Source organism: Botryllus schlosseri, chromosome 2, assembly GCF_051294905.1.
Source record: "Botryllus schlosseri isolate E-star chromosome 2, Bs_hap1, whole genome shotgun sequence".
NCBI classification, from domain to species: domain Eukaryota; kingdom Metazoa; phylum Chordata; class Ascidiacea; order Stolidobranchia; family Styelidae; genus Botryllus; species Botryllus schlosseri.
This window is the reverse complement of record NC_137237.1, coordinates 35015725-35042011: the sequence shown is the minus strand read 5'-3', so window position 1 is coordinate 35042011 and position 26287 is coordinate 35015725. Positions and strand designations below refer to the sequence as shown.

Below are 26287 nucleotides of genomic sequence, written 5' to 3'. Positions count from 1 at the left end.
GCAGAATAGATGCAGTCATCACACAGAAGAAAACATTGCTTTTATATATCCTAATTTAGCAACTATTGAAATGATCTCCACAAGTATCGGAAGACAGCGTTAGTACGGCTAATGTTTACATCTCTGTTCTGAAATCTGAATGACGGCTAAAAAGTATTACGCTAGCGATAGGTGTCGCTGTAAACCACAACATCGATCGTATTCAGATGGAACTCTCCATGCCAGCTACGCTGTAAATTGCTATGATCGCATCGTGCTTTGACTTCCTCTTTGGCTTCGCTGTAAATTGCTATGATAGGACGGCGCCATTATGAAGTTTGGAAAAGCTGTGCACACCCACTGACGAAAGTCACCTTTGAATTTTTATATTTTTTTTCACAAAAGTACGAAGAAAACAATGAATACAACAATTATTTTTTTACTTAAAATCCGACCCCTTTTTACCCCCCCCAAAAATGCCAAATTGACCCCCGGGGGGTAATTTTACCCCCAGGTTGGGAACCACTGGCTTAATCATTAACGTGTACCAATAATCGATAAATAGTTGACAGTAATATATGAAATTACCCATATTATAGACGAAATAAATCTTCCACATGTAAAAGTTTTTAGCGCCCCGCGCGACTACTGTTACAATTAAAAACTTCTATACGCTAGGTATACCTCAAGAAGTCAGTGATGGCGCAGAACACCACAAGCGCTCTCGGCGCCGTGAAGTTGCCAATAGCCAATTTAACATATATATGCAGTATATGCAGGGCCGAAACAGCACTTCGTCAGCCCCCCCCTAAAAAAACATTGGTCTTGGCATTGGTCCCCATAGCGTCATAAACCAAACAGTAGGCCTCTCATCACGGTCTGCGATTTATAACCGCTACTTTGTCAGCGAAATTTGTAATACACGTTAGAGTGCTAGTTTATAGCGTAAGACCGCGCGAGGAGTAAAATTTTCTATAATTCGAGATTGAATCCGTCAATAATATCAGAAATTGCATACATATTGTTATAAAGTTTGTTATTCTCTCTCTCTGCCCAGGTAATCAGATTTACTTTAAGATTTACAATCAAAATGAAATGTTTTGGAAAATGTAGGGCCCGTAAATAAAAATAATTCGGGCGCGCCCCTTGGTCCCCTCGGGGTTTTCAGTCAGGACAAGGGCGGTCCTTTTTGGCCAATGTTTTCTCGCTGCCGATCATTCTGGCACACTTCTAGGATCGCATTTTGTTAAATTTCTTGGAGAGTCGTGGCACGATAATGGCCGACACCAGAACTGCCCATTGCTATTAATCTTGCATATTTTATCTTGGGGAAGGCTACCCAATAATCAAGAAATTTGACATTAAATCGAGCATAGGAAAAAAATTGAATAAAGTTGAACAAATTTTTAAAATAAACTAGATAATTTATGTTTATTCAATAAATAAGTTTGGGCCTCCTTCGAGCTCGCCCCCCCCCCAATCGATTGGTTTGGGGTGCGGCAGTTAGAGTCCTGATTATATGACGCCCAGATGGGCCATTACAACTCTACGCCGGAATGCGATTGTATGCTATGCAAGGAATCGAAGCACGGCCGTGAATAACAAGGAGGTTGAACAGTGAACAGCCTTGGTCTAGGATTACTGTACGGAGTTATCCGGTCAGGGGTGTACCAGTCAGGTTGAAGAGCACTGATATAGACAACATTGTCAGAATGAAGCAACACGGTGTGTCACCAGCAGTGTGCGCACAACTTCAGTGTTGTCAGTCAACAACTGCTGCTGTTGAACGTTCTTTCTCCATTCTTGGCAAGCTAATTAGTAAGGGCAGACACTTTCTACCCGAGAATGTAGGAAAGTATCTTTCTTTCGTTGTACTACAACAAATTTTAATTATTTCCACTATAATACGTAATGTAACTACTGGAATTCTGCATAGGGCCAGATTTCGTTAAAATACTAGTTTTTCATGTAAAAATTTGTCAGTTTTTGAGTCAAAAACGTTTTGTCAGGCCCATCTACTTTGTAAGGACAGACAGTTCCAACCAGGAATGAAGATAAGTAGTACAATTTCCACATAATGTGCGAAAACACCTAATTTGCATACGTGAGGTCAAAATATGGTCAAATGTCAGTTTTTTTTTAGGTCAAAAAAGTCAAAATTTAGACTTTTTAGGTCAAAATCTTCCGTTTTTTAGGTAAAAATCGCCCTAATGATAACGTATAACTGCCTAGCTACTTCATTGAAACTTACAAGCAACCTTTCAATACTTTAAACACCGTTTTACATTTTCATTGATATGCTCACCTTCCATGCTCATTATCGAGGTCATATCCCTGTCAATATCATCATTCCAGAGGCATATATTGAACAATAAGAGATGTATTTACATATGAAGAGATGCTAAATTGAAATTATCGGTTTATTCAGTGCACGTCCTCGACAGAATCATTCACATCGACAATTGACAAATGATGACACTTCGTGCTTGTAGAACTACATACATTTATTTATTTATTTATTTATTTATTTATAATGTCAGAACACTGCGATACACAGCTCTATCACTAATCGACGAGCGTACCATTCCAAAAAGGTTTACAAGCACTGATACAGACTACAATGTTGAATAATCAACTCAGTACTAGCAGACAAAGATCATTATATAATATACAGATAAAATCATTGTCGCCAGGAACGGTATACATATATATAGGGTACATACACTATTCATAACTGTAATGGGCCAATATATATTGTACGATGATAATTGCTATCCCTACGGAGAAATGAAAGAACACAACGAATGGCCGATATAAATAAATCGTCTTATATCTTCCAAGTAACCAATCATACGATTCAATATAGACACTAAATATATACCATATTATTATATGGACTGGTAGCAGGCATCAGAGAGAACAGGTGACGGTTTTCGGTCTAGGGGTACGATTCGGATCGATAGAATTCATTCGGGATCTCTCCGTATTAATAAATTGAAGATTTTGATCTGAACACACCCTGTCCACGTTCACGCACCAGTGGACAAAACCGGTCACCCCGCATTTACGACCGATGAGCACGGGCCTAGATTTGATTTGATAACCGCTCACATACATAAGAAATTCTGTTCAAATCTGGATCTGTCAATGTTTTAAGAAATACGTGGACTAATCGACTGATACTCGGAAATACTACACCGCAGTTAAAAATGAAACGCTGTATATGTCTAATATATAATTAAAGACTTTATGCAGACCTAATCGATTCAGTATGCAAATGATATAGCAATAGCGCAATGCGACTTGCTTGTCACAAATTTTGCTTTTTGCTGGTATTTATTGACCAAGTGACAAATCTCACCATCGTTTCGTTTAACGCTACACATTGTCTAGTCCATTGATGACAGGTAAATCGCAAAGGCGGTCATTGTTTCACTAACTGCGTAGGTGAATTCAAGTTTGGTTTGAATGTATGCTCTCATGAGTTCCATCGTGATCTTCCGTTAATTTGGCATGGTCTGTCAGCACGTTCCTCGCAGTCAGCTTCATGTTTTTAATGAATAAATATTTTGATCCCGATGGCTTCTCCACTGCTGTTGAAGTTCGACTTGCTGTATGAAAAAGTTACAATTATGATCTTTCCAAATTCGTCTTCAACAAAATGGCAAGGTTCGTGGATGCAAAACGTTTCTGCAATTAAATAAGTTTTCGCTTTCAGCAACATTAACTTCAACGTCCATTACTATAAGTGCAGTCAGGCAGTCTAAAGTTCATTTGAGTACAGCTAGTATTGCGAGGCGGGAATCCAAAATCAAACTTTCGGCGTTATGTATGGAATAACGTCCCTTTGCTTACATTCGTAGCTTGTCACATCAAAGTGTCACAAACTTTTCGATAATTCATCGCTGCATTTTAGAGGTAGGCATGATAACCGGTTACATTGTCGTATTTGTTGATTCACTAACATAGGCCTATAGCATGGTTAGGGGTCCTATGGATCTACTCCAGCTAAATCTAATCTGCCGAGTTTGACACGAATGTTGTATAATTTTCGAAGCAAAATTGCAGTAAAAAGATAGTGAATATCACTCACGAATTCGCTGTACCCGACGACGCATGCTTTGACGTATTCTATTGCAAGATGTGTTCATTGAACATAAGAATTATTATATAAGGCCATCCATTATGATCATTTACGAGTTCGACGGAGACTAGTTTTTGTGAGGTTCCCCAAAAATCTCCGATATTTACGAAAGAAATTCAAAAATGCTACTCACATCATACTTTTCGTAATCAGCTGTGGGAATCCAGGTCTGTGCGATTGTACGATGTTGTATTAGAAAATTTATAGCGACTGTAACTAATTGCCAGATATTGAATGGGCACAATATCCTCATATTTATTTTTACATCTAAAATATCTAATTATCCTATTAATTGAGTCAATATGATTTATGGATATAATTTGTAAAAAACTGACCTCTTTTAAAAGGATGAAATGATCCGACGTCATACTGCTCGCCATCTTTCTTCAACTCCCATTGTATCGAAATTGTATCTGACATTGGTGGAATATTTTCCAGAGTGTATTTCCGGAAGACTGGTTCAGGTTCATTTCTTTTTATATCCCTAATTCTTTTATCAAAAGTTGCATCCGGCATAAAATACGAATTCGGATGATTCGGACAGCTGATTGACATGTTTATGCGATTTTTACTTTTGAAACGGTAAGTTGCGAACTGGTGTCTCTTTACATTTTTCCCGTAATCCTTTCTCATGCGTCGTTCTAAACGCTTCTTCATTAGCCTGTTTCTCGCGATCAAAGCCAACGAATAGCCCACATCCATGTAGTAAACGAGTGGTGTCATAAAGTAGGACATTTTCGACGAACTATTCCCTGTCTTACAGAATGCACCGACAGGAGAGAAGTGAGATCTGTTGAATGAAATAAAATTGCAATCTACAACAATATCGCAGTCTATCTTTTCCCATATCATGGTCTTGTCATCATAACGCATTATATCGATCTCGTCCTCGCACCCTTCCGCCATGCACCATGTATGTAGTTTCACCGTTGCTGGCACTCTCAAGTTTGGAGCGTTGATGGTCAAAGTAGGTGCGATGGCTTCCCTTCCTCTTGGATATTTCATCGGGTTAATTTCTGATCGGACAGTGACTTCTTCAACTTCCTTGAAACTGTCAGTGGCAAATCGAACGCTACTGCCCCCAACTTCTATTTCCTTTGCGTTTGGTCCGACGAAAACTGTAACCGTTTCGGAAGGGATTTCCAGATCTGTGGAATAGTTTGTTCGTACGTAACGTTATCGCAGAAAAGTAACATTGTACCAATTAACTAGACCAAGATATTTTGTATAGACTGCATTTTATTATTCCGATTGATTTGAGGAAGCAACAATCTGTTAAGGTGACGTACTAGGTATACCATGCATCACCGGCGGTAGACTAGTTATACGGGGAGGGCGTGTAAGCGATGATACGTGCCTTTTTAATACCTACTTAAGAGAGAGCTTAACTATTTTGTTTTCAATCATTTGCATTACATGATGATATTACAGTAGAATTTAAACGTTACTTCTTCGGTTGTTGACGTTCGGCGAAATCGAGTAAGTGCGTTCCCTTACCCCTTTTCTCTATAATCCAACTTATTCGTAGGATGCATATTTACACTAGTCCCGTTATGGAACGATCATAACCTACGCTGGTGCGCTAAGGTGGCGGTTCGGGGTAGGCCTACCTCTTCCCCCCTTACGCCAGTAATCACTAATCATACGCTCTCCGACGTTTGTATGGAGCCCTCATTATCAATGTATTAAATGCATGGGAACAACCTTTAAATGATTGTTATAAAGTAAATTAGAAACCCGGAAATTGGATCATTGTTCGGTACCCTGTTCATGAGAGTACTCGTGTTGTGATCGTGCTGTGAAACTACATGAACGAACAGTCATTACGCCTATAAATATGTTCATTATACCCTGCAACGGGAAGGCCTACTCAGTCAATGATATTGGCGTAATTCTTATTTCTAAACACATTAGTTAATATTGGTAATTTACTTTTCCGTAAATGGCTAAACATTGAAGAGCCGTTCAATCTCCATATGGGACACATATCGTTATGCACAAGCGTCAGTGAATGTTACTAAATACTCAACTCACCGAACAAAACTGTTGTATCGAGTCCACGGCTTCGTGAATGCGCCTGAATGGTGTCCAGTTCCGTGTCACTGAGCATGCTACCGTGAAACTGGGACATCAGTGTGAGTTTCTTTGAATTGCAATTTGAGATAATATTGAGAATCTCGTCAAGCGATGCGGGGTAGGTGAGTACCGATATGACATAACCGACCTGAAAAGAAAGATAGGCGTTCAAGCAATTTCTGACTGAAGCGTCCAATGGCATGACTTATCCCATACCGATTTTTGCTTATAGTCATCATGCATAAACAAAGCGTCTTCTGCATTCTGAATCTCGTACAACCACTGAATATTTACGTCAATACCATAGCTTGAAATTTCATCCCTGTGTTTCGAAATCCTTTTACATTCTTCAGGACTCGTAGCCGCAGCAATTATAGCAACATCCAGAGTTTTAACCTACAAATGAAATTAAAAGACGATATTGAATATAATATTTTTGCTACACCCCGGTAAGGTGACCTTGTACTTATCTGCAAATGCTTTTATTAAGGACCAATCGATTGTCGTTGCTTCAGTGCAGTCTAGCGTCATGGTACTGATCTGAAAGTAACGTTACACGTTGGCTTAAAAATAATTGAACATGATAGTAACTTGGGGATAGGCCAGGCAATTTTCAGTAAAGCGAGCCCTGGTGTCATCTACAATATTATTGAAGGTTTCCACTCACGCACCGATCAGACTAGAAAGTGTGAAAGCGTGTAATGAACGTAATGAACAAACATATGACTTATCGATATCAAGGCGTAAATCAGTACTTCCTATCCTAATTAAGGGATGGGCAGAGCGTTATACTACGATCAAAGACAAAGTAACATGTGTAGATAAAAAACCCATCATTAAACCTTTTCGATATTCGTTGCCGAAGCTTTCCGTAAGTCGTCCTGAACGATATGGAATTGATGGTCAGGTAATATCATTATGTCTGGTTGGAGCAGTATTCCCAAATACACGACAGATGTGAAAATATGACCTGCTTTGACTGTCAGCGAAGAGTCCTGTGGTAAAGGGACAAATGTCATGAAGTAACTTGAAACATACCGTGAAACACCAGGAAGTACATTTTAATATTGGCATGTCCTGACATATAAGTTCGTATGCAAATATGTTGTATTTTTGTAAGATGTCTCACCTTTTTGCTAAAAAGTCCCACGACATCATCTCCTCCAATGCTGATGAACTCGTTATCATTTGTCAACGTGACGTAGCGCGAATTTACGCATATTTGGATGACCTTAATACAGCATATAGGAATGAATCTGGTTCCCAAGCCGCAGCGTCATTTTTAAACACACATAAGGAGAATTTCAAAATTCAACCTTTCATGTGTGGATGTAGTTTGATGGGATTTCCCTTCATTCAGTTAAAAATTCCACTAATACTATGGGTGATTGTAAATAAATCTCGTCCCCATAAGTGGAAACAACGAAACATACATAGGCCATGTCCAGCATGGCAAAAGGCGGCTAAATTGAGTCACCACCATCACTACCATTTAGTGCAATGTCTATAAGCGGTTTCCCAAGTATTTTATGAATGGCACACATTTTTTTTTTAAATTATCACCTTTCGATGGGTCCATGAATTTACAGTTCTCATGCCCACACTACAGTATTATGAAAGTTTATGAAGGAGATAGATTGATTGAATAATTGATTGATTGATTCACTGTGGCAACACAATTGTAGATTACGAAAGATAAAAAAGATAATCAGTCTACACCAGTGGTTCTTAATGTTTTTCCTCCAGCGCCCCCTGTCAAAAATTATCGGGCGCCAGCGCCCCCAACTCATATTGTAAGGACTGTAATATCGACAATGGGTAAGAGGGAGGACCGTAATAGCACTTCGTCAGCCCCCCTGAAGTACGATTGTCTTGCGCACCGATAGCGTGATAAATCAAACTTCTGAGGGCTTCGCCCTCAAGAACGCTGACCGTGATATCGATTGTGAGCAAAGTTTGTGTGACCTGGTCGCCCTAGGCGCCAACATTTTCTATAATGCATGAATGAATCGCTGGTATTTGCATATATACGACGCTATAAACTTTTTATCCTCTCAACTCACGTAATCAGATTTACCAGTAGCGCTGAGGGAGCTGTTGTATATGAAAATGAAGGCCGCGTAATTATTAATCAAACATATTCGGGCGTGCCCGTCGGTACAATAAATTCGTTACATGTTGTTAATTTGTTACCTCTTGTCCGCTATATAGTCAAAAGATAGTGAAACGCATAAACGTAAGTAGTTATTATAATCGCTCGTGGTGTGGCAGGGGTTCTTATGGGCCCGCTCGCACGCGGCTTCGAAAACTCGTGTTCGCACGGTAACCCTTTTGACCCCCCTATCACTCGCACGCGGCTATTGCGTCTTATGGGCCCTCTCGCACGGTAACCCTTTTCGGTATAGGAATCGCTTGCACGTGGCTTCGAAAACCCGTGTTCGAAGGACCACCTTTTTCGACCCCCTATCGCTCGCATGCGGCTATTGTGTCTTGAGGTCGCATGGTAACCCTTTCAGGTATAGCACCCGCTCCCACGCGGCTTCGTTGTTGGTATGTCGAACTTCGTATGGTGTTGAATATGTATCAAGTAGATTGATCACGTGATTGATCCTTAATGTGTATATTCCAAATTAATATATATGACCGATTCGAGTTAATCCTAACGTTTACGGTGATTGTGACATAATATATCGTTATTCTTATGGGCGCGGCGGTGATTCGTACTTTCGGGTATAGGCTGCGGGGGGTATGTCATAATTTCAACAAAAAGGGTGTGAAATAGTTTGCTAAATCTAGGAATCAGTCGCTTGGTAATATTTTGGTAATTAGTTTGCCACAGAGCCGGCGTAGACGGCGATTCGAATATCAACAATAACCACGCTCACAAAGTAACACTTCAAATAGGTGTGAAATATATTACAAACCCCGCGATCGCCGACATGATAATGTCACATACGTAGCCATCTTTCGTGACTTGGTGTTACAGGCATGCCGATCGCTCAGGCGGTGAAATTTTACTAATCAGTTTGTCACGGAACTTGATTTCGCTGGTAAGATTTGAAAAGTAACCAATAACAGAACCGTCGCAGACGGTGATTCGAATACCGACAAATTCTCACTTATTTCTGCTCTAACCCTAATCCTTTGCGAAGTCAACTCTTATTCAAAAAGGTGTGAAATAATTTTAAAATCCTACGACCTCTCACATGGTAATGCTTCAGACATAGCGATCCCTCATGATTTGGTGTTACAGACATACCGATCGCTCACAAGGTAATATTTCGGTAATTAGTTTGGAACGGAGCCGTCGCAGACGGTGATTCAAAAACCAACAATTTGACACATTCTGGTGGTCGCTATATGTTTTCATATCCTTGGAATAGTGGTCGACTTTAGTTAAGTGATAAGAATCATGAGAATATTCAATCAATGTGTTAATTTGTCAACTTGAAATGAAATTTACTACACAACTCAATTTGATTCGTATCTTAATGTGTTAATTCGGTAAAACTCTAATCATTTGAGAAATCCTTTTAACGCGATCTGTTGAATCGAACGTAACCTGAATATTACTGACGCCGACTTTCAGCCGCATCGGATTGTTCACACATTCCGCGCCGCTGTTTTCACACCTATAGAATCAATACCAACTAACCCTAAAAGAATCAAGAATCACAAGTACGCACATTATACAGTATTGTATTTATCAACTTGAAATCAAACTCTCAACAAAACCACGCATCTTATCACTTGCCAACGCTATCATGAAAAGCGTCGAATCCATATTATTAAGAAGGTTATAGTACGACGTCGTAATCCACTTGCGAGATGTTCTATAAGTAAATTGAGATCACCCAAAATGAAATATTTTGACTTTGGTGTATTGTGAATTGAAATAGGATTGACAAACATGACTACCATCTTTCCCCAGTCCCATTTCGATGTTATACGCATATTGATTTGAAACAAGTAATGAAACATTACAACTCTATTCGCGATCCGGCTTTCTGTTTGTCAAAGAGACATTTTAACATCTTACCATACTCAAAAGAATTATTCACAACATTAACAAGTGTTTAAAATCTAGTTTTCACTTACTTGATTATATCACTACAACTCGCAAACTTGAATTAATTCATCCTGATTGTATTCATATGACCGATAATTTTTATTCAACTGTAAAAGTCGTTACTAATCTATAACACAAAGTAATCGCTACTCGGTGCATACGACGAGAATTGAATACTCAGCCTATGATAGTAATTCGCGCAAGTGAATCCAAGACATCGGGCTGTGAGAAAATCATCACGGGGGTTGTTATTACCACATTACCACAAAGTAGACACGATTTCGGTAATATACACAATCATTACAACTTTAAACTATATTAATCATTCTCGGTCGTATTCACATATCACAGACCTGTGTTTTTTATTCCAATGCACCATCCACGCCTACTTTGCGCTTGTATCGTATGTTCAGTGTCAGTGATGTTGTTAAACGTTGTCGCCTGATGTCGGTATCCCGTTAGTGTACTATTATGAGTGTGAAAAGGATTTACACATCTTGTGCAGAGTATCAGAGTGTCGCGACAGTGAAGATATTTTTCGCGTGACGAAACAAGATCGTTGTTCAAATGTTAATGCATGCATTTCGATTACCGAGTTGCTGTACAATAGAGAAGACTCCACATTCGACCCTGCTGTATGCTTCGATTAGAACCACAAGACCACATGTACATCTATACACACAACTCGATGACGTTGATATAGTGTTACTAAAATTAATTATTACCTATTTACACAACATAAAAATAACAATTCATGTCGTAGTAAGTAAGTTTCTTGAACTCGTGCTCGATGAAAACGAATGGTGACAAGTATACTTTTGTGTTTGAGTGAAAAAGAATTATTTAGAGTAGTGACAGTTCGTGACCAACGAATGCAAATCGATCATGATATTACAATATACGATTTCGTCAACATAACGACTTGGCGCAGGAGAAACACTTTAACGTTTTTTTTAATAACTGGATTCTTGAAACTTGTTGCTTGTGGGATTTACAGCTGGTACACAAAGGTTAACGACGTTTTTAATGTGGTTACACCTTCTAGTTGTTTTGGTGTAAGGAAAATCATTCGATAACTCGTCACTTCTCGTTAGTCAAGTAAATTGTTTTGTGTGAAAGATGTAAGGACCGTGACTAGAAAACATATGTACTCTTTTGTGGACGTAACTAGATTACTGTGATGACATTGATAGGTCTCTCAAGCAGTGAACATAGTTTTTGTTTTTGAAAGATGTATCGATATCAATATAATATTTTCTAAAAGTCGAACTCGACAGATATCATGAATGTGTAAGACTTATGATAAACATTCAACTTATACAACTTTGTTACAAGGCCTATGATATTTCTGTAAGTACTATGGTTGTGTGTTGGATTATTTGAATATTTAGATGCGAGACCATTCGTGTAAAAAAGTTCTTGTGACATCAAAAACAGTTTGTAGAGTCTAACCAACCATTTAGTTTCGTAGTGTGAGGATATCGAGTAAAGTTGATTACTTTGTGTGATGTAAATATCCTTCGTACTTTTGTAAGAGTTGTGAGGATGATCATTCGCATCCTACAAAGTAACTAGCTGATACTAAAAAATATTGAATGACCGCTAACACACTGAGTTGATAACCCAAGATAGTAAAAATTGTTTACTGTTAGACTCACATAATTCGTATCCAGCAAAACGATAGACACCAAACGTTCGATGGAGTTTAAATCTAGATTGTATTAAGCGAAGTGATGAGTACCTCCAGTAAAAAAATCGAAACGGCCAAAACAAATTTTCTGTGTCTTGGTTGTTGTAAATAACTATTTGGTATGATATTAGTTGAGTGTGTGACAATTCGTATCTTTCGAGGTTGAATGTTTAACCATATCGAAATGAATCCAGAACACATGAAGTATATATTGTTCACAATAGAATTGATGAGAATGTTAACCTTGTAGAGTGTGTTTGTATGAAAGTCATTTCCAATACGGTTACTTCGATCGGTATTAATTCCATGTCATACAAAAAACATGAAGCCATTGTACAGTTTCGTTTTATGAGAATATTGAGTGAAGTTGATTGTTTTTTGTGTGAGGAAAATATCTTTTATTGATATTGCACACTGGTTTCATTACCCGAGTAAGTGAAAATTGTTTTCTGCTAAACAGATATGATTTGTATTTAGAAAAACGATCCACACCGATTAGGCGACGCTGTTTAATATCCAATGAGTGAGTGAAATTTATTAGGGGTTTGATTTAGCTAGGTAATTACCACTGATTCAATCACATACAAGTATATGGTCTTTCAGTGACTGAGTATTGTGACGACATTTACTTTGACGAATGACGATGGAAAAACTTCCAATTTCTCTGATCGTATGCGTTGCACAAATAGTTCTAGTATGCATTCAGTGAACATCATACAAATTGACGACGATTTTCATTAGTTTGGTTAGATGATGACAATTTATCTAGAGGTTCAAATCGATATCACTACTATGAACAGCAATACAAACATGTTTTTCTAGATTTCAGTGTAGCACATACTTGAGTTTATTATTGTTATGAGTTTTGTATTAACCAAGACCGGTTGAATAGAATCAATCCCGTAAAGATACTTCTATTCACTTTTTGATGATCAAAGTCTTAGAGTGTGACCTCGTAATGTTTTACATTTCACACGTTCGATAGAGAGTGTAAACAGAGCTTACCACACTTAAAATGGTACTACGATATCCAAAGTGATATTTTCATAATGCGTAATGTGCGTATGTTTCAATTCGATGTCGCAGATTCCGACAATAGGTTTTGTGTGGGTTGTTGGATATGTCATTGCAAGCGATTCCTAAACTTCGCTCCCACAGTTAAAATGAGGATCGAGTGTGCGTGTACTTTTAGGTTGACAACTCTACTAGAGTGTAATACGTCTGTGATATATTTGAATACATCGATCGTGATTGTGTTTGGTAGATTCACGAATCGAGATGATGATGATGATGCTGCTGTTTCTAAAATGCTTGCTTTACAACTCTTTCGTCAGTTCGTTACAACTCATTCGTAATAAATTTCTGAATACAAATCCTAAAAAACACGAATTGAAGACGAATGATTTGTTTTTTAATACACTAAAAAGTACTTTTGTTTTGGTGTTGGACTTGTGCTCTGATATTGATAGATGTGTTGAGTAATATGGCCAGTTTATAAAAATCTCGGTAATGTTTTTTGGTACCTTAAGTCAGGTGATCAATTATAAAATCGCGGTATTGTTTCTTGCGTGTGCACGTTATCATCAAATTAATACGACTACATTTTACTGAAGGAATAAAAAACACAGGTCTGTGATATGTGAATACGACCGAGAATGATTAATATAGTTTAAAGTTGTAATGATTGTGTATATTACCGAAATCGTGTCTACTTTACTATGAGTAAGTCGGATAAGGTAGTAAGTCAATGTGGTAATAACCATCCCCGTGTAGATTTTCTCACTGCCCGATGTCTTAGATTCACTTGCGCGAATTGCTATCATAGGCTTAGTATTCAAATCTCGTCGTATGCACCGAGTACTGATTACTTTGTGTTATAGATTAGTAACGACTTTTACAGTTGAATAAAAATTATCGGTCATATGAATACAATCAGGATGAATTAATTCAAGTTTGCGAGTTGTAGTGATATAGTCAAGTAAGTGAAAACTAGATTTTAAACACTTGTTAATGTTGTGAATAATTCTTTTGAGTATGGTAAGATGTTAAAATGTCTCTTTGACAAACAGAAAGCCGGATCGTGAGTAGAGTTGTAATGTTTCATTACTTGTTTCAAATCAATATGCGTATAACATCGAAATGGGACTGGGAAAAGATGGCAGTCATGTTTGTCAATCCTATTTCAATTCACACTACACCAAACTCAAAATATTTCATTTTGGGTGATCTGAATTTACCTATAGAACATCTCGCAAGTGGATTACGACGTCGTACTATAACATTCTTATAACTATGGATTCGAGGCTTTTCATGATAGCGTTGGCAAGTGATAAGATGCGTGGTTTTGTTAAGAGCTTGATTTCAAGTTGATAAATACAATACTGTATAATGTGCGTACTTGTGATTCTTGATTCTTTTAGAGTTAGGGTGGAGGCCAAAAATATAGATCAAATAAAAGATCTGGGGATTTTGCACGTTGCCGGATTTTCTGCGGACCAGAAAGGTAGATTAGTAAGATTCTGCCATAATCGACTGAGTATAGACTGCTGCTTCTTGATCCTGGTCGCCACCAGGATTAAAGTCTGGATTAGGGTACACAAGCATATAAATTTGACGAGGTTTGTAATAGTTAGGACATTGTAGATTGAAATTGATTATCTGAGGTTCGTTATAAAGATAGTGAAGATTGCATGTTGGCGATATTTTGTTACCGGTACTCAATTGTCCTTCTCCTTATTGACTGATGATCATATTATTACAGAATATTTATGATAATTGCATACAAACTATGTAATAAATGAGTTTAGCCGTTCTCTTGCATTGCAAACAATCAACCAAGCCGTGAAATGCTACATCACCAAACATGGCAAAGGAACAGAACAGCAATTGAAGGTTGTTTCAAAACAAGAAAAAGTGACAAAACTGAAAATGACAAGTCTTTCAGAACATTTCATTGGAAGAGTGACTTAAGATATGGTATCTGACCCGGTGACGGTGCTATTTATTTCAAGGTAACTTTGTAGACATTAATTATATCCATAATATGGCGCATTTGAGTAAATTATTGGTTATAGCTGTCATACCAGCACAGGTTCAGCCACTTGAACAACACAAAGTGATTCCACCGTATTGTCTGTAGTTACTGTAGAAAATCAATCATATGTAAGTTATATTGCGAGAGAGTAATGAGAACTTGATCGATACATTGACCACATCGAGAAGTGTTCCCCATGATGATGATTGGTTCGTGTCAGAGGCAACTCTTCTCGTTATTTTCATCACTACTTTTTGCTAACATATCAATTGTACGAGTGTAGATGTATATTATATCGAATTCTTGCCCGGTGGTGTATTGAAGGGAATGCATTCACGATATCAAACGTTCTTGTCATGCATTCAGCGATTTTATATTGAGATTTTTTGCTACTCGTCAAATGATCAGTTTCAGTATTTTCCACCATCACTAGCAAATATGCATGTGCAATTGTGCATTGTGCATGTGTAAACATACGTATAGCCTCAAATCCTTCTGAAACATTCACATTTTTTTCAGAAACAAGCTACATGGAATCGCAGTCAACATGCGTGACAAAGATGAGTGATCTGCCACCTGGTATGTTGCTTATACACATTTGAATTTCAAGTCGAGTTGATATTTTAAAATATACAATCTCGCAGTTTCGGAGAGTTTGGCAAACTTTTGCTCCACTGCCTCAACCATTGTTATGTAAAAATTTCCCACTTTGTACTTAGTTTTCTAGTGAAGTGTATCTGCGAACGACAGAGTTGGAAATGGTGTTTGACTGTTCGAAAGATTGCTGATTACCAGTGCAATGCACATAGTTACAATCCTGTAACAATTGATATAAGATGGTATACAATGCAGCCTGACCGATTATATCGGTTTGCCGATAATATAGACTCGATATCACTCTTTAAAAGAATTATTGGTATCGGCAATTGGAAATGAATATATATGGGCAGTTTTCGTGAGGTCACAGCATGGTGATAGGAAATCCATAAACTATAATCTTTGACCACTAGACTGAGAATATTGATATATTTCACATATATTACACTTTACAGGTGTCCTGATGCAGCCTTTCTGGTTTATTTCCAAGTATAGCATTGGCTGTAAAGCTGTTCAAATAGATGCCCTGAAGTTTTTCAAATGCGCATTTTAAGCTATTCCACACAATTTGAATATAGGCTATAGTGGTTATCGGTGAAGGAGTTAGATATTGGTTTTGTCGGTATCGGCCCAAAACTACAATATCAGTCGGGCTCTAGTATACAAATACAATACAATGACAACTACCAATTCTGCACTTTGTGATCAGCTGGTTGCAGAATACAAGTTTTTAATGACTAGAGACTGACCGAGTATTGATATCAACCATTAGAGGAAAAAATATCAGCCAACAAGGCAAGAAGAATTTCCAAGATTTCTCTGTGATTGGCTTCCTAATACAAGTTTTAGTTTAATCATAGGTTACTACCTCATCGCAGAGTTAATATGAACTTCTTTTAATTCAGAATAACGATGAGCTGAGAATTGAACTGATGGTCTCCAAGATTGAGGAGCTCAAAGAAAGAAAAGACATGAGAGACGAAGAAAGATATTTCAGAAAGCAAGAATTCGAAATGCGTATCGAAGAACATGCGATAAAAATGGAAATATATAGATTACAACTTGGACAATTGAGGAATTAGTGACATCTGTAATGCAATATTTCTTTGTTCACTTATTTCATTGTGCCTTCCTGTCAAGTTATGTAAATAGCCGAATACGCATTTTCTGAAAAGCAACGTTTCTTCATAATATTTCATTGTGCCTGCCTGCCAACTGGTTCTAGCCTTATGGGCAATGTTCCCTCTAATTTTCGACGAGTTTGCGCACACTCAGCAACTCACTACGCAGACTCTTGGACAACAGTGCGTAAACGTCTGTAAAAAAATTCATCACTTCGAATTTTTTCGTGCGCAACTTGGGATTTTCTGTGCGCAGAGACCATGTCAGCGCTGCGCATTTACGCACGTGAGTAGCTTAGAGGGAACATTGCTTATAGGTATTATCGATGGTGCACATTTTTTGAAATGCAACACGTCTTTATAATATTTCATTGTGCCTGCCTGCCCAAGTGTTCCTCGCCTTATAGGTATTGTCGACGGTGCAAATATTTCGGTACATTTTTTCAATGAATATTTGTCAATTTGAATACAAATAATGGGACACCTGCTCTTTGTTTATTATCTACAGTGCAATTGTAGTTCAATCTTTCATTCCACGAAGTCATGCACATTTCATTCCCTTTATTATTTTTACACCAACACGGTTTACTGTGTTCGTTAAAATTTTAAAATAAACATAATTAGTAGAAATATGTGTTGATCTTATTTTCCAAGATAGGCTATTGCGTCAGTGTATCCAACTTCAGATGTTATATCCGTAGCTTCCTCGGGAGTAACTGCAATATCAGGAACTGGCTCATTGGTTTTTGTAGCAAAATTGTGCAAACATATTGTCGCAATGATTGCCGGGGTGGTGTTTTCGGTTTGCATTCGCATAGGAATTAGCAACATCTGGAAACAGTGTTTGAGAATGCCAAAGCATTGCTCGATCAGCACGCGTGTCTTTGATTGCATATAGCTGTATTTTTTTTCTTGTGCAGCCTGTGGATTTGTTAATGGAGTCATCAGGTACATTTTTAGAGCATATAGCCTCTGTCTCCCAGCAAAATCCCATTGTATTTTTTCTGGCCGAGCTCGTATATTAATCTGGAGTTTGAAAAAGTTCTTGAGTCATGAGTACTCCCTGCCATCTCACAACAGCATTAGTCACTACCGGTATTCTCTTGGCATTGTACTCCATTTGACAGTTCAAAGAAAAATATCCTTTCCTGCAACGATAAACTTTTCTGGTACAGAGCCACCTGGGGACTTTATTAGGATATGGGTACCATCAATGCAACCGATGACATTTGGAACTCCACCTATGTCAAAGAAATCACTCTTTGTTTGTAACGAATCATCCAATTGTGGGATAAATTTTCTCTGTTCTCTGATAATACCCGAGAAATGCAGTGGATGATTCGGCGTGCAGTTATCCGGCTTACACCAATCAAGTCAGCATCTGTTTGTTAAAAATGAACGTAGCAAAAAATCGGAGAGCACAGAGTAATTGCATCATGGGGTGCAAAGCTTGGCACCGTACATCCAACCATGGGCTGTCTTCAATCATGTCCAATAGAATTACCGTAGCTCCCTTGGAAAATCTGTAGCGGTCAACGAATTCTTTTTCCGGTTATTTTACAAATGAGTCCGATATGTCTGCCAAGTAATGCCTGGGCACAATAATTGTATTCTCGTCATCCGAACTGGAACTGCCATCTACGATGTCCAAAATATCCATACTACAGACAGTAATAACAACAGTACCAGTTTGCAATGCCGTCTTTAGAACTTATAACTGTGAATAAACTACAGAGTAATATGCATTAAAGCTGCAAAGTGGCTTCAAGTCAATTTCATGAGTCCACCTAGGAAACGACGGCATTCATAGGACACGACCAAAATCGACGACATTTCCAATCAGCATTGCCAAAGCAATATTTACTACGAAGTCGATGGGTTGACATGGCAACCTTCCACGGATCACTACAATTTGCGTCATTTTGACGCAAAAGCGTCCTACATCCTGGATTTGTAGATCAACTAACTTCGCACGAACATCCAATGTTTTGGCGTGCGGATCATCTACTTCTAAATCGGGAGATCTTGGAACTCGCTGATTAAGCGAAAATCCAGGATGTTTTTACTCAGCTTATTGGCCTCCACCCTTAGTTGGTATTGATTCTATAGGTGTGAAAACAGCGGCGCGGAATGTGTGAATAATCCGATGCGGCTGAAAGTCGGCGTCAGTAATATTCAGGTTACGTTCGATTCAACAGATCGCGTTAAAAGGATTTCTCAAATGATTAGAGTTTTACCGAATTAACATATTAAGATACGAATCAACTTGAGTTGTGTAGTAAATTTCATTTCAAGTTGACAAATTAACACATTGATTGAATATTCTCATGATTCTTATCACACAACTAAATTCGACCACTATTCCAAGGATGTGAAAACATATAGCGACCACCAGAATGTGTCAAATTGTTGGTTTTTGAATCACCGTCTGCGACGGCTCTGTTCCAAACTAATTATCGAAATATTACCTTGTGAGCGATCGGTATGTCTGTAACACCAAATCATGAGGGATCGCTATGTCTGAAGCATTGCCATGTGAGAGGTCGTAGGATTTAAAAATTATTTCACACCTTTTTGAATAAGAGTTAACTTCGCAAAGGATTAGGGTTAGAGCAGAAATAAGTGAGAATTTGTCGGTATTCGAATCACTGTCTGCGACGGTTCTGTTATTCGTTACTTATTAAATCTTACCAGCGAAATCAAGTTCTGTGACAAACTGATTACTAAAATTTCACCGCCTGAGCGATCTGCATGCCTGTAACACCAAGTCACGAAAGATGGCTACGTATGAGACATTATCATGTCGGCGATCGCGGGGTTTGTAATATATTTCACACCTATTTGAAGTGTTACTTTGTGAGCGTGGTTATTGTTGATATTCGAATCGCCGTCTACGCCGGCTCTGTGGCAAACTAATTACCAAAATATCACCAAGCGACTGATTCCTAGATTTAGCAAACTATTTCACACTATTTTTGTTGAAAGTATGACATACCGCCCGCAGCCTATACCCGAAAGTACGAATCACCGCCGCGCCCATAAGAATAACGATAGATTATGTCACAATCACCGTAAACGTTAGGATTAAATCGAATCGGTCATATATAATAATTCGGAATATAAACATTAAGGATAAATCACGTGATCAATCTACTTCATACATATTCAACACCATACGAAGTTCGACATACCTACAACGAAGCCGCGTGTGAGCGGGTGCTATACCTGGAAAGCTTACCATGCGACCTCAAGACACAATAGCCGAATGCGAGCGATAGGGGAAAGGTGGTCGCGCGAACACGGGCTTTCGAAGCCGCGTGCAAGCGATTCCTATACCGTAAAGGGTTACCGTGCGAGAGGGCCCATAAGACGCAATAGCCGCGTGCGAGTGATAGGGGGGTCAAAAGGGTTACCGTGCGAACACGAGTTTTCGAAGCCGCATGCGAGCGGGCCCATAAGAACCCCTGCCACACCACGAGCGATTATAATAACTACTAACGCATTAAACTAATGTAAGCACACGATTCAAAATTAGTACTTCTGCACTGGCATATAATTTTCTCTGAAGGATGTTATTCGTCCCGTGGGGTGCAGATTGTGACGACATGGTAATTCGGCACGAGCGACTTAAGTACCAATAGACAATTACACTTTTATACATCGAAGTTTACGGTCAACATAAGGGCAATCCTCTTCGGCTAAGGTCTTCTCGCTGACGATCTTTTTCACACACTTCTCGGAGTCCCATATTGACCGTAACTCCATATGTCTTCGTGCATCGTGGCGCGGTGATGGCAGACGCCGAAATGCCTATTTCTATTTTCTATAATTATGAGTATTCTTCTGATGGGAGTCGTCAAAACATGTGTAATTTACGTTCATTCAGCGAAATAATTTAGGGCACCCTTCGAGCTCACCGATTGGGGTTTGGGTTGCAGCAGTATTGGTCCTCGTAAGAGGTCAAAATGCAGTCAGTCTTTTCGAGACTTTGGTATTGGAAATATTTCGCGCTTTAATCGCGCTCAAGGACCATTAGACTATAATAAATCATACAATAATTGTGTGTGGTATATCCAGGGTCAAATCAAGGTTGTTATACCAACAATCGGGTACGGTCTCATACTCTGTGGTTCGAGCCATCCTGAATTCATATCTGCGACTGGCAATACGGCGAAGTTAATGGTATTTGATTTTGTCCTAGTGTTTGTGTAACAATGAGTAAGTCAACTGAGATTGGGATGCATGTATCTGCTCACATTGAATTTAGTACTGTACCCAGTTATTAATTTTTAACATGAATGTATTCCAAACTAAGCATATATTATGTAACGTTCATGTGAGGTTGTGAACCGTAACACTAGATAGTATCATCCTTTATGATACGATGAAGAAATATTATGACGATTTAATATTGTAGCTCTCAAATACAAGTATATATAGTCATAGGCGTCGACTTTTATTTTTGCATGGGGTGGCGGCAGGCGCGTAGCAAGAAGGGTGTCGAAACCCCCTCCTTTTGAAACGCAAAACCTCGTCATTTTGAAATGACCATTCTGGTGCTAATCTTCAGTTGTAATGCAATTCAACAACTCGTATTGTCAGTTTTGCGCGGGGCCGCGACCAATTAGCGAGATTCGTCTGTGCACGGATGTCGCACAATTCAACGCGACGCGATCTCCCGCTGTACTACGAAATTAGGTCATCGCGGGGGGCGCGATTGGCATTCGTCGCTGGACTAAGCAGTAACACGGCGTGACAAATCTGGAACACGAAAGAAAGACAAGAATGATATTACAAACGCCAATAAGTAATTATCCCTTACCGCCAACACAATGAGTTTTTACTTAGTATTGAGTAGCTCGCATCGCGACAATTGGTTGCTGATTGAAACATCGATTTCGACTGCATTGCTGCATTTCCCTATATACGTTCGCAAAGCATAATAGGATTATCATTATGGGAACTTCAGTAAATTCCAACTAGCGGGCACTCACAATACAACACTGTTCAACGTCACGCTCCAAGAATATTTATCACAAAAATGGTTCACAAAATATTTTAAACGCGGCTTGCGGCCCTCATCGATGTAAATAATGCACTTTAATTTGTAAAAGGTGAACGTATATTTCGTCGTCAAATCGCGATAGGAGATGGTGTTACCCAGAGCGCGCGACCGTTTCTAACGATGAGGTCGAATTTACCCATCTAATATGGATCGATAGTTTGCTGAAATCAGCATCAGTACGCTGTGCGAAATACATAGTAGCCTAGTGATCAATTTCATTGGGCTGTACAATCGGCCGCAGAGGTTGCGCTGATAACGAAATTACCGACATGCCGCAAACCTGCAATAATTATAATTACAGGATGCGCTAGTCATACCTAAATACCCAGATTCGGCAATGGCAACGAGCACAATTTTTTCAGACGCGGGCATAAGTTTTCATCAAATAGTTACATAGACACAAACAATATTACACTCGGAGATTGTTACTATTTGGCGAAAGTGCTTCTGCCGACGGTAGCAGGCCTGCATGCGGACGCACTAAATCAAACCACCGACGATAGTGCACATTAGGGTTAGTTCGGATATCAATAATTTTCACTATCCGGATAACGGATATATCCGGATATTTTGGAATTTATCTAACCGGTTAACCGGATAATAACTGCTAAGTGAGACAATCGATTTCATTAGGTCTGCATGTAAAACGGATGGCCAAATCATTACACAGTGTTATTGTAGAGTACCTACCTACGCGCGCAGTATGAGCGAATACGAGAAAAACCACGCAAATTTAATGTTCACTGCTTCTGCAATGCCCTCTTTATAAAGCATAGATGCATCAATTGTGGGATCCTGTAGCTGGGACCGGAATTTTATAACAAAGAGTCCACGTTCATTGAATGCTTTTTCAGCTTCCACAGAAGTAGGCTGAATAGAAAGCAGCGCTTCGTAGAGAGTCAAAAGGTCGGCAGGTCGTACGCCGTAAACTTCAACGGCTTTACATCCTTTCGACCATCCTTATGTTTAGGTTTGGAGTACTAGAAGGACGACTAGCTGATACTGGAATTGATGCTGACATGATACCTCGCTCTAATTCACGTGATCAGGCACGCAGCCAGCCGAAAATGTAGGGGGATTGAAATAAAATCAGGGGGTATCGATTTTTTTTCGAATTAATCATCAGCGGAAATCAATTACGCTTGCACGCACGCACATTTTGCGAACATTCGGTGTCATTCAGTTTCGCGGTGTCACTCTGAGAATCACTAATTAGAATACACTTAACGGCATATCGTCAACAAGCCATCGAGAGATAGGAGCCAATGCATGCTGGGTCCGAGATGGTTAGGCCAGCGATTATATCGTTCGTAGGCCTATTGCAGATAGGTAGGTCAACGATAATATCGTGAGCACCAAGCCAATGAAGATGCGATTGTGCAGGCCAGCGATGGAATAGTGTGTACACTGCACGTGGCCTATTGCTGATGCGATTCTTCAATCCAGTGGAACTATCGGCTTGTTGAAGACGCGATAAATCAGGCCAGAGACGATAGCCGAGCGCGCGGCAATCAATCACCTAATTTAACGATCTTCTCAGCAGGAGATCGCGTCACATTACATTGTGCAATGTGTACAGACGCATCTCGCTAATTGACAACACGCTTCTCGTTAATCGGCCGCGCCAACACTGAATACGACTTATTGAAGCTTACTAAAACGTGTAAAATGCATTAGCAATGATTCTTTTTTATCCGGTTAACCGGCAGAAAAATATCCGGATATCAGATAGTGAAAATACATGCGGTTAACCGGTTAACCGGTTAACCGTTATCCGGATAATCCAACCCTACTGCACATGACATGAGATATGAGATATCAATGACCCATTTCGCATACAAATGATTCTCGCTAATTTGCAGTACGCAGCATCGATAATACGAATTAGTGAATTGGCTTTTCAAAAGGACAGGATTTCTAGTTATAACTCCCTGGCTACGCACCTCGGGATTTCATGCCGACAGCGCGCTGGTTAATATCAGCCCCGGGGTCTACGGCTTACGTATGCCCCAATCAGCCATACGAATTTGATCGTAAAATGGTGCGCTTTTAATTATCCATGTGCTATTGCAGCAAGAGCAATATTGGCGCATGTCGCGACCTTATCAATAGAAATACATATCCCAAAGGATTGAAATTCGATCCGCGACATAGTTGTGCTCGATAGAGTCCGTCCACTCGTCCAGTAATGAAGTTTATTGGAACATAGAAGGTTCCTGTTCAAACTAATTGAATAAATTCAGAATAAGCGCCCGCGAAAATCTCGTGTTGCATCAATAATTGACAACGTAATCCAACGCCGTGCACTGCACAATGCGAAGTATTAATAACAAATTAAACACTGGCAAGTGACACAGAGGGAATACGAGTGTATAAAGCAGACAAGAATTAAGGGCAGGCCACACGGTACCGAAATTCGCTAGCGACTTCGCTTCTTTTTTTGCTCCACTCCTTCACTAGCGAGCGCTAGCTAGGTCGCAAGCGAGGTGGATAGTGAAGTCGCTACCGACGCGTTTCACTCGCGAGCTCGCTAGTGAATCTTGTTGTGACAGTATTACGTCACAGCCGAGAAACAACTTATTGTGAAATATGAATCAGTTGTTCGGAGACCTCCGCCGTGTACGGACCTAGTCTAGAATGTGATACATTGTAGCATAAGCATAAGCTTGAATGCAGATAAGACCGAGATGCTCCTTTTAAATAATGCCAATCATAGTTTCACTGTGAACATCAATCATAAACAAATCTCCATATGTGACTCAGCAAAATATCTCGATGTCACTATTGATGCTAAAATGTCTTGGAAGCAGCATATTGAATGCACAATATCAAAACTAGCTCGGTGTGTGGGAATAATGACCCGTCTGCAATCTTTGGTTTCCAGATCAATACTACGAACCATATATTTCTCTCTTTTCCACTCTCACCTGCAATATGGAATCGTAGTATGGGGAAGTGCATGCAAAACATTTCTGTGCAGAATTCGAACCCTGCAAAATCGTGCGATACGGCTGATCTCATCTGTACCTTTACGTACCAATTTATCGCCTTACTACCGTAAGCATCGAATTTTGCGAGTTGATGAGCTGTATCGCTTCGAAGTATCAAAAGTTGTTCACAAATATTTTTCCAATAGTCTGCCTCCTGTGTTTGATGACTTTTTCATACCTGCTAAAAATGTCCATTCCCATTACACGAGATCCTCGTCAAAGGGAAATATCTACTTACCCCCACCCAATAGCAACCTAACTAAGAGATCTATCGACTACTCGGGACCTATCATTTGGAATGCATTACCAACACATATCCGTGAATTGCCTTATGATAGATTCAAAAAAGCCCTACTTGATCACCTCTTATCGTAACACTAACACTATTGCCCTACCTCGCCCAGACATTGCTTCATTGATCATTTGCTACCATCGTTTAATTTTTCTTCTATTTTATTTTTTTAACTACTGTAACTTTTTTTACAGCCAGACTGTTTAGAGTCAAGTGTACCTGTTTGATGCTGGTGTGATCAGACTAGATGACCCTCACGGTCTTATCGATCATTCCTATCTAATACCGAATACTGTGCATGCATATTTTCTGTACCACCACCACTGCCGAGTGTTATGTATTTTGGTTTGATGAAAAATGAAGACTCTCTCTCTCTCTCATATATAGACTAGGGTTACCATATTTTTGTAACACAAATTCCGGACGCTTTTAGCGCCCACTGGCGGATTTCAAAATGAGTCATGATCAAAATGTCGATCAATATGACGTCACACTCGTAAAGCTTTGTCTATCGACTAGAGGTGGTCACGATCCGGCTCAGAAGTATGTGGTTGTAAGTTGTAATCAGGGCCGAAGCCACCTTTTTTCAGCCCGTCCCGCCCAAATAGACACCGATCTTGGGATCACCGTAGGGTAATCGATGCAACTTCGGGGGGCTTACCATATGCATCTGGCTTCTGTAAGCATCTGGTCGTTAAATGATTCGAATGTATCATGTCAATAATATTGGTCCTTCCATATATTACTATATAATTTGATCCTCTCTCCGCCCATGAGATCAGAGTTAGCGATAGAGCTAGTGGAGGATTATGACTTCGAAAATGCAAGGAGCGCAATTCTACAGTACATCGTTACGCAACGTTCATATCACACCGATAAGATTATTTATCAGCCTAATGCCTGTGCGCCCTGCACCACTGAACTATATAAACACCGCACATCCGGTGGTTTCCGACCTTTTATGGTCGCGACTCCATTTCCAATTTGAAGATGTTCCGTGGCCCAGCTCGAAATTTGATAAGCTGATTACTAATTAAAGGTGGGCACATTTGCCCAGATTTACCCAAGGCCTATTTTCGAAGCTGATTTGATTACGTTCAACATCTTCGCGAACCGCAGAATAAAGGCCAACTACCCCCAGGTTTAAAACCACAATCTCTGAATAAAGCATCCAAACGGCCTAAACCTACTGTATGAATATACCGTTATCTTGTAATTGCGATTAAAATT

General features: G+C 39.4%; 2 protein-coding genes and 1 long non-coding RNA gene across 3 annotated transcripts in view; 1 reads left to right on the top strand and 2 right to left on the bottom strand.

Moving 5' to 3' along the window:
* Positions 1-26287, bottom strand: part of LOC145458756 (rhodopsin-like) — a 321540-nt gene that overhangs the window by 167879 nt on the left and 127374 nt on the right. The window lies entirely within an intron of this gene.
* Positions 3357-26287, bottom strand: part of LOC145458423 (uncharacterized) — a 98825-nt gene continuing 75894 nt past the window's right edge. Inside the window, exons 7-13 of the mRNA XM_080336790.1 lie at positions 7329-7430; positions 7042-7194; positions 6659-6739; positions 6416-6595; positions 6158-6347; positions 4459-5271; positions 3357-3590 (exon numbers count right to left, since the gene is read on the bottom strand). Of these exons, the coding sequence (XP_080192916.1) occupies positions 3433-3590; positions 4459-5271; positions 6158-6347; positions 6416-6595; positions 6659-6739; positions 7042-7194; positions 7329-7430 (1677 nt within the window). The 3' untranslated portion in view covers positions 3357-3432. The remainder of the gene's footprint in view (positions 3591-4458; positions 5272-6157; positions 6348-6415; positions 6596-6658; positions 6740-7041; positions 7195-7328; positions 7431-26287) is intronic.
* Positions 14381-17340, top strand: LOC145458907 (uncharacterized). The gene is made up of 3 exons (XR_013921229.1): positions 14381-14969; positions 15512-15571; positions 16495-17340. It is a non-coding gene; the product is annotated as an uncharacterized LOC145458907 (long non-coding RNA).